This window comes from Macaca thibetana, chromosome 10, assembly GCF_024542745.1.
Source record: "Macaca thibetana thibetana isolate TM-01 chromosome 10, ASM2454274v1, whole genome shotgun sequence".
NCBI classification, from domain to species: Eukaryota; Metazoa; Chordata; class Mammalia; order Primates; family Cercopithecidae; genus Macaca; species Macaca thibetana.
In genome coordinates this window covers 48508995-48518633 of record NC_065587.1, presented here as the reverse complement: position 1 = coordinate 48518633, position 9639 = coordinate 48508995, and the positions used below count along the sequence as shown (strand labels likewise).

At 44.7% G+C, this 9639-nt stretch overlaps 1 protein-coding gene across 3 annotated transcripts in view; it reads right to left on the bottom strand.

Moving 5' to 3' along the window:
* Positions 1 to 3627: 3627 nt before the first annotated feature.
* The window catches only part of NFATC2 (nuclear factor of activated T cells 2), a 176788-nt gene continuing 170776 nt past the window's right edge, over positions 3628 to 9639 (bottom strand). For 2 of the 3 annotated variants that reach the window (XM_050807445.1, XM_050807443.1), the window contains exon 10: positions 3628 to 8146. In XM_050807445.1, the coding sequence (XP_050663402.1) occupies positions 8091 to 8146 (56 nt within the window). In that variant the 3' untranslated portion in view covers positions 3628 to 8090. The remainder of the gene's footprint in view (positions 8147 to 9639) is intronic. The other variant, XM_050807444.1, reaches the window with a different exon arrangement.

Below are 9639 nucleotides of genomic sequence, written 5' to 3'. Positions count from 1 at the left end.
ACAGGTGACTGCAGGCTGCCAGAAAGCAGATAACTGGCCTGGCAGGCTCCAGGATTCTAGGGAATCATGGTCTTTATGGCTTTCTGCAACAAAGGGAACTGGCTCTTTCTAGAAGACAGGCTGGAATACACTGCTGTGTAATTAGAGATGAATAAACCGAGCCATATGGGACAGAAGGAAAGTCTCCCTTGAGTCAGTTGTTTGGTTTATAAAATGTGTTAAATATTAGGAAATGATTAATTTTCCATGCATTCCAGATGAGCCCATTGTTCTCCATGCACAGGAAAGGCATGTTTGCTCATTTCACACCCGGTTCCTGGGGGCCTACCATACCGCATGCCAGGCTGTAGAGAGATGGCATTGAGCAAATCAAGACAATTGTCGCCGCCATGGAATTTACAGGGGCAAGAGACAGCAAACATGCCCACAGTCATCCAAACGCCAGGCTGAGTGCATGTGGGGGCGGGGCATGGGGTAGGTCCCGCATGACAGTGGTCACTGAAGTCCTCTGAGGACAAGAATTTAATTGGAAAGTTGAAGCATGAGGAAGAGCCAGTCCATGAAACTCAGAGGTCAAAGTGTTTCAAGTTTTAGGAGGAGAGAGAGGTGGGGAATGGTGTGGTCTGGGCAAGGAACAGAAAAGAGGCCTGGAGGCTGGAGAACTTGTGGCCAAGGAAGATGGCTGAGCCTCTTGCCTGGAATTTGGATCATCCTGAATGCAAAGGGAAGCCGTGGAGGGCTTTAAATAGGGCTGTGATAGGATCTGAGGCTGCTTTAAGCTCGATCTGGCTGCTGTGTGGATGGGGAGGTCGGAAGTACACCAGCGAAGGGCTGTTGTGTCATCCAGGTAGATGAGGGTGTTCTGGTGAGCATGAGGCATAGAGGTGGGAGGATTTCAGAAGGGGCCCAGCGGGATTTGCTGGTATGTGGGCAATGGGAACAGTGAGAGATCTGGGGTTATTCCCAGGGTTTTGACTAAGCGACTGTAGATAGATGGTGTTGCCATAAACTGATGAGTAAGAGGGGTGTGTGTTGGGAGAGGGAGGAAGAGGAGATTGGGAATCAGGAAATTTGGGGGCATGTTGAACTCAAAATGCCTCCTGGCTACCAAAGAGAAGAAGGCACATGGTGGGGGAGGTGACACGGGAGTCTGGCGCGTGTGTATGTGAAGGTGTAAATACAACCCTCTCCACAGTTGTCCTGTGAATGCTTTTTTCTCGTGGTATTAAGGGCAGAGGGTTCTAAATCAAATATCCTCTGGCAGTTTGCACAGCAGCAGAAACTGTTGGCAATGTGTTTTCAAGGAGTTTTGTCAGTATTTCATAGAAGGATGAGGTGTCCCCATTTCAACAAAAAATTTAGGGATCACTGATGTAAAAAGCATAGCCCCTGGGAATCAGAGTGAATCGTCACTGTACTTCCTATCCAGCACAGTGTTTCAGAGCTTGAAGTTTTTAGTAAATCAGGGATTCCTAGAGAGCCTGGGACAGGGCAGATAGACAGCAGGGGGTTTTGTTTCTTTGATAACTCCTCATCGGACCATTTACAAGGCTCAACTTCTGAATTTTACCAAGAGGGCAGGGCAAGAGGTGGTTTAGAGTGAGAAGCCCTTTTTGGAGAAAGTTTGGTCTGACCTCGTCCACCTTCGTACCACAAAATGTCATGAGGTTTATAGCAAGCGTGTCCTTTATACCCCATCACAGCTACTGGGGATCCGCAGACAAAAGAAATGACTTCACTTTCATTTCGTAAAGACCCTTGTGGCTCTGTGGCTCTGTGCTCAGCATTATTTTATACTCAACCTACCAGGAACCCAGTTTCCTTCGAATGTATGAACATGAAGAGGCTGAGTAGGAGTCAGCATTTGTTTTCTCCTGTCAATCTTACCACTTCTTAAACTCCAACTTGGCACGAAACTACTGTTCTGTTTCTGCTCCTTTGTACGAAACTACACCGTGCTGTTGGATACAGCAAGGAACATGTTCAGATTTGCAAACTCCTGGCAAAGTGACTCCAAGATGCTCCAATACAAACTTCCTTGTCATCTCAGGTTTTGAAAATTGGATAAACTCAAGTTTCTGGCTTTAATGATCTATTTAGAAAAATTAAAATCCCATAGAGCTCTAAATGTTTCCTTCCAGATATTAGTCAAATGAGGTCTCAAGGTGAGCTCAAGGCTCCACGATAAGCCTTAGGTGAATCTGAAATCTGTTTGTTAAATGATGGGACAGTCGATCGATAGCTAATATTGATTAAGTATGCAGTACCTGTGAGGTGGGGACTAGAGTCCTCATTTTATATCTGGGGAAACTGAGGCACAGGCCAAATTTGTGTTTAAGCGTGGCTTAAATATAAATGTACAACACAGACTTTGTTTTTTTTTTTTCTTTTTTAAAAATGACTGTATAGTTTTAGCCTTGTCCTCTGCTTAAGTGATTTTGACTTTCGATTCAGGAGAAGTGGTGTAAGGTTTTCGGAAAGTGAGTTAAAGCAAAACAGTTGGCCGCAATCGTCTTAGTGGGGCACAGTTGCCTCTTAGGTGTAGCCCTGGGCAGGTGTTTTTTGTGGGGCTCCTGTCTGCCTAAGCAACTTGAGCCATTCCTAAATCAGCACCATTCTGGTGATCTAGTCTCACACCATCCCACAGAACTCACAATGAAAATACTGCACCAGCCATCAGAGCAATCTGCTCACCAGGGTGCTCCTCTGGAAGCTGGCCTGGACCCTGTAGGTGCAGGTTCTACAGCTCTTTGGGGCATCTGAAGGGGAGAAATGGGAGCCAGCTGGTCCCAGCTAACGGAGGGAGACTAAGGATAGTTCAAGATAGGTACTTCCAGCAGCCAGGACCCATGCAGGTCCCTGTCTGAGCCTGGGACACCTGCCCATTTGGTAGTGCTGGTTACAGGCACTGGAATAGCAGGGGGGCGGGGCTAGAAAATTCCCAGCAAGACAATCCAAGTGCGGGGCTATGATGGGGTGGCGTGGGTCCCTAAAGCACAGGGCCTGGGGCAGATATCCCATTTCCCTGGGGTGAAAGGGTGGGAGGAGGTTCGAACCCTATGAAGACTTTAAAAAGAGCAGCTACTTCTAAACCTTCTAGGTGCTTTAGCTACAGGATGGCAAAAGCTGTTTTGAGGAGGAACTTGGCTAGAAGGTTCTAGTACTTGTTTGTGGATTCGAAGGTATAAGGTGCATTTTTTTTTTCTTTAACCTTGATATTTTGCAAGATGCTCAAATAAAAATGGTAGCTTTTGCCTTCCAAGTGGCTGGCTTGGCCCAGTTGACTGAATGCTTCGGGACCCTTGGAAAGCTGGTCTAAGGTGGGCATCATAAATCTCCTTTATGAATATGCTACCTCAAAAGTAGTCTAGAGGCACAGATTACAGCAGAGCTGTGCTAGAGAGAATCAAATTCAGGTTGACCATGTGGCTTTGTCACCTCCGACAAGTGGCTTCTAAGCCTGAGTCACAAGCACAGCGTGACCGTACCTACCTCCTAGGGCTGAGACGAGGAGTAAACGCACACACGTATGTGCACACACAAAATGTTCCTTGCCGAGGGAGCCCGAAATGTAAAGGGGATATTTGAGTAGCCTCTCCGGAAAAGAAAGATCCACCAAAGTAGCTGTTGCTTCCAACTGTTTTATTGCTAAACTATCATGATACAAGTCGTATAAAAATACTTTACATATAGGAAAAATAAACTACATTAAACTGGAGATTAAAAACATTTGCATAGGAATGTGATGTATTCAAACGCCTTTAACAGGATTGTCTAAACCTAAGCCTGCCAGCACCACCGTGTTGGAGAGACCTTTGCTTGTCGGAGAACTGTACTGGTTTTCTCTCCTCTGAGGGCTGTAGAGGCCATAGTGGGTGAGTGAGGTTCTTTGACAAGATGTCCAGGATGCTAAGCTTGTTCCAACAGCCATAGCCTCGGTCTGCTCAGGCCAATCAGAATGCTGTGAGCACCTGCTCTAATGGAAACAACATCATTTGCATCCATTCCATTCAAAGCTTGAACTCAGCAGGGAGTTGATTCTAGTCAGCCAACAGCTGCATAAAGGCAGAATGTTAATTAACCCTTTCACTTCCAGCTCTCAGGACCCTGATGGCTCAGGGAGAAACTCTCTGTTACCAACCACCAGAAAAGTTTGCTTTTAAACAGACTGAATTAAACAGTGATGTTGGCTGTAAGTCAAGGCACTCACAAAAGCTGAGGGAAATGGATGTTTATGATCACAATTTTTATATGATGCTGCTTTTTCTTAAGCATTTAATTGGAATGCAGGAAAATACTTGCTATGCAACTGGCTGTTTTGGTTCCATGAAACGTAATGCCCTAGCCTTGAGCCTAGGAGACCCAAGGTTAAGATGCGCTGGGTCACCGAGCACGAGTTCAGGAAACCTTTCCAAACGAGTTCAGGAAAGGTTAGCCCAGCTTGTCAAGAACGTCACAACTCCATCCATGCCTCTTGTAAACTTGAAACGAAAACATTCTTTCATTTCTGAGCAATAGAAAGCACTTGGAAAGTTTTTTGTTTTTTGTTTTTTTTTTTGACATGATAAATTCAGTTTCACCATAGTCCAGAGTGAGAATTAGAACATATCAACTCCTGATCTGCCTAAATGTGACAGCCTCTGCCCAAGACTGGCTCACTGAGGCGTCCTGGCTACTGGATGTAAACAAAAAATGCAATATCAGTGCCTCCCAGTTATTTGAAGGAATCAATTCATCCTTGGTTATGTGTATGCTGGAAAACTGTGGATGTCCTTTGGATAAAGCATACAGGAGTTATCTACCAGGATTTAGTTTTGGTCCCCTCTGTAAATATTAGCCTGAACGTAGGGTTCTGTGAACATGAATTCTTTTCAAATTCCATTACAATGCAGGCAGGGTTTTGGTGTCAATTTTTTTAAAATCAAAACCACCTACTAGATTACTTATTTGGGGGGATCTAGACACTTGATGATTCTCAGTGACCAGATCCAGGCTCAGGGCTGAAGTCAGCATAATTCTTGAGCAAGAAAAAGGTGGTTCCTTCTTCCATGAAGCCATTCCTTCTCCTGAGATGCTGTCTTCTAGGTAGGTGACCAATAGGCTCTGAGTGGGAGTTTTATTATATGGATTTTTTTGTTTCCTGGAATAATTAACAAATGTTTCAAGAATACATCATTTATCTTAAGAAAAAAAATCAACCTATGTGTAAAAAGAGACATTTAAAAAGATTTCTGACCATTTATAAATATAAATCTAATTCCAACAGGGGTGTAATATTTTGAGGACAGGTAAAAAGCATAAAAATACAGGTAAGAAAATAAAATTTAATAACATACTAATTAATCTGGATTGCTATACATATTATCAAGCAGCAGCATTTTTTTACAATACAGGAAGACTTGCAAACTTTGGAAATATACTACATTCAGCAACATGGTAGACCTGTCAGAGTGCTACATATTTACATTAACTTAGATGTAGCAAGTGCAAACCTTCACTTAACTGAGATCCTTCTAACACACCTGCAACACGCCCATCTTTACCATTTATACATCCCTACTTTCTCATTCTCTTAGAGGATCTTATTGCCTCTTCCCATACTGGAAATATTTCATGAGCCATCCTTCTTGGCAAAATTTCCTCCTAGCATTTGTAACTGACAAAACTTCCTTGATAGCTGTCAGTTCCTAATACACTTTCTCTTGCCTGTTTATGTCTCAAATCTAATGCTTTTGTTTCTCTTTCCTTTGCTATTTGGTACAGTTGTTTATGAAAGTGCTTCCTATAATATCCAGCTAAGATGTCTTAGAAAAACAGAGGGGTTTATTTGTGTGTGTATTACACACACACACACATGCGTACAGGAGGTTGAGCTACCAGGAGGTCCTTTTTGCTAACATAGTTAGAAAACTGATGGAAAATGCATTAGTCCTTTTTCACCCTGTGGACAAGGAAGCTGAGCTACTTTGCTACAATAGCAGGAAGGCACTTGGGTAAAACATTCAGATAACTGAGGAAAGCTCAAATTCCCTCATGTATAAAAAATGGCTCCTAGCCAGGTCAAGGGAGAACAAATCACTCACCACACACTCCTAGCTTTTCCCCAGTGAAGTCAATATTGCTGGAGAGAAAAATTCATATTGCCGGAGAGAGAATTCTCTAGGTGAAGCTGCTAGTATAAGGAACTTATTTTGTTCGTGAGGAAGTATTTAGCATCCCAGAAGTTCTACGGTGGGGGTCAACCTCTTACTGGCATTCTGTTTATTTAAAAGAGAATTTTCCTAAACTCTGAGCTTAGGGGTGGGTGAGGGAAAGGTTGTCCATTGTTAGGGAAAAATAAATGCTAGGTATTGACCAATAGGTTGCATACAAGTGCACAGGCCCGAATCTGAGCATTTTGTCTTCTATCTGGAGTACCAACCACACCTGGCCCCGCTCCCAGGAAGCTTTTGCCTCTGGGTAACCTTGACGGCAGAGCCAGGACTTACAAAGCCCACAGTGGGCACTGAGTGGCCAGGACTATCTTCTGAGGCCTTCTGCCTACAGACTGGACTGAGAAAACACTGTAAGTACAGTCTGAGTGCTAAGAATATTTTCACTTTGTTGTGGATTATTGAGGAAACAACTGAATGGCTTAAAAATGAATCCCCCCGCCCGTCCTGGGGTATCTGCAGCAAATGCCAACAGAAACACACCTGCCAAGAACTACAAGGGTTTTGTTTGTAAAAATCACAAAAATCGCACCCACAGAGGAAGACTAGGGGAGACTATGGGTGCGCTCAGTGGAAACAGTTGGGAGGAAGGAAATCATATGTAACATACAACTGGTCTGAACAGAGCTCATTCAAACTAAAGGATGCATTCGAGTAGACTTCTTCGTGTTAGAATTCTAGTGCGAATAGGTCTTCAGGGGCAGAAAGGGTCTTTAAATACGTTCAGGTCAAATTAACCAGTGAAGCTGGGAAGCGCATCCTGAGCTCGACTGTCCCACTTTGAATTTAGGATAGAGGGAATTCAGCCCTTTTCCTCTATCTTGGTAGACACCCACTTCCAGAAGCACTTGGGCTGTTTTACTTAACAAAAGTACCCGCACTTCTTTTCTTGGTTGCTTTAGCCCTTCTGCTATTCCTCAATTAAATGCACATGCTTGAGATTCTCCACTGCTTTACCGAAACGCACTCTGGCTGCTAGGAAGCAAGCAAGCCGGAACCTTGCAAAGCATCCGGGTTGTACAGATGCAGCAGACAGGTGCCTGCTCTCTGCAGCCTGGGTCAGCCCCCCAAGTCTATGGGAATTGTGTTAGCAGGACTGCGTGCTGCAGGGGTTAAAGAACAGCTCGCCAAAATAGCTCCAGTGCTAGGTGCCCTGGCCAGCTTTTTAAAGCAGAAAAAATAATAATAATAATAAACGCATATACATGTCATAACTTAACGCCAAGAAGTCTTAACAGGTGATCTTGTCCGGGCAAGACAGTTTGGTTTTGGAATAAGAATTCAAAAATAAAGCTTTAGCCGTGGCCCAGTTGTGGCATGGACTGGGGCGAGCTCTAAGGACTGACAGTTCAGTTTCTACCTCTATCAAGAGGGTTTTGGGTTTCTTCAGCCTGTAAGCTGGGCTCTTGGATCACATTCCTTTGGTTGCTCTGAGAACTCCTTTCCTTCAAAAGGTACAGGAGCTGTATCTGTGACCTGGAAAAATGAACGCAAGGGCTGGGGTTTAATCACAGCGCCCACATCTTCTGTCCCCCGCCCATCCCCCCAAGCTCCAGTCACTCTGTTCTCAGGCGCGTTCCAGTGTCCTGTCTTGTGCAGAATGTGCTTTTGGTCAGCAGGCGCTTAATATTTGGATGGAACACCATTAAGATCAACCAGGATGCTCTCTGGGATTTAAAACATAAACCAAAAAGAGTTCTCTCTGGTGTTTAGAGGGAGGTGGCGAGCTCCTTAAGCGAGAGTCCGCTTAGTGCCCATACATTGATCCGCGTGTGGACTCCAGGCTGGGAGATGAACGTGAAAGGAGACAGAAGGTGAGGGGCTGTGGAGGGCTCCGAGGGGTCAGATACAGAAGGTGTCTTGCTATAATGGCTTCTTTTACGTCTGATTTCTGGCAGGAGGTCCTGAAAACTCCTTCCTGATAATTTCATTAACTACAAAAGAAAAGAGGAGGGGGAGAGAGAGAGAATGGCGCGAGTGAGAGGGCACCAAGAACATGCATCAGGTTCGCTTTCTAGACCCTCTATCAGGCTATTTGTTTTTCGCTTTCTAGAACCTCTATCAGGCTATTTATTTTTGAGACAAGGTCTTGCTCTGTCACCCAGGCTGGAGTGCAATGGCATGATCATGGCTCCTAGCAGCCTCAGCCTCCTGAGTAGCTGGGACTACAGGTACACGCCACCACACCTGGCTACCTTTTTAAATTTTTAGTAGAGACAGGGTCTCACTCTGTTGCCCAGGCTGGTCTCGAACTCCTGAGCTCAGGCGATCCTCCCACCGGAGCCTCCCAAAGTATTGGGATTACAGGCATGAACCGCTCTGCCCATCTCTATTTATTTACATACTTTTTTTTTTGTTCCTTGTGATTGTATATTTGACAATTTTTAATACAAGGAATGCTTTCCTACATCATATTTTTTTCAGACAATATTTTGTGCTAAAGATCTATTAGTGAAAATTGCTCAAATGGTAACTTTTTCAAATCTTTGTGGCAGAAATGGATTTGAGCCATAGGGCATGTTTGAAGTAACTTTCTCCTCTTCTGCATTTGATGTCATGTGCTTGAGGCTTTCTATTGTGGACCAAACTACTCCCACTATTTCCACATCCAGAAAATGCCTATTAAGTCTGATAAAACATGGTTCTTTCTTGATCCATAAAACTTACAGTTCTCAAAAGAGGAACCCTTACAAAGAGCAAGTGAGGGCCCCCCAGAGACTGACTGGCCATCAACAGAAACATAGTTTCCATTTCAGCACAACCAAGTGAAGGATCATGTGCCAGTTCTGGAAAGTTTGGTCACCCCCCTCCCCAGAAGTATGCGTGGAGTTCCTAGCAGGGAACCAAGAGCAGTACCAGTCACTGGCATCAAGAAGCAAGCTACCTTCTCCCGCCTTGGCTACTGGGTGAGATCTTAGGATAGTGGATCCTGCAAATAGGTTCCCTGAAACATTCTTGGAAAGAAGAAGGTGCTATTGGTGACAGCTCCTCCGTGAGGCATGCTCCCTGAGGTATGCCTACACCTTCAGTTTTGCAGGCAGACCATATTGACTAGTTGTGGGGTGGAAGGGATGAGGATGTAAACCCCTTTGGGAGTCCCATCAAAGGCAGGTTCATTTTCCATTTCCTGCTTCTGACACTGAATTCTTCCCACACCTCCTCCTACTTCCTTTTCTCACCTTAGGCTTAAGTTACATTGTCACTGAGGGTTAAATGTTCAGAGTTGCCCAAAGTCTCTTCATGGTCAAAGCTGGGCCCTCCTAGGTTCAGGGTGCTTTTCCCTGGAAAACCCCTGCCCAGATGGTCTGCAACCTCCATAACAGTGAGAGGCGGGGGAATGCAAAGAGCTGAATGAACCGGGTTTGATTCTCAGCTCCTCTGGCTGTATGACGTTACCTCTCCGTGCCTCAATTTGCTCAACTGTAAA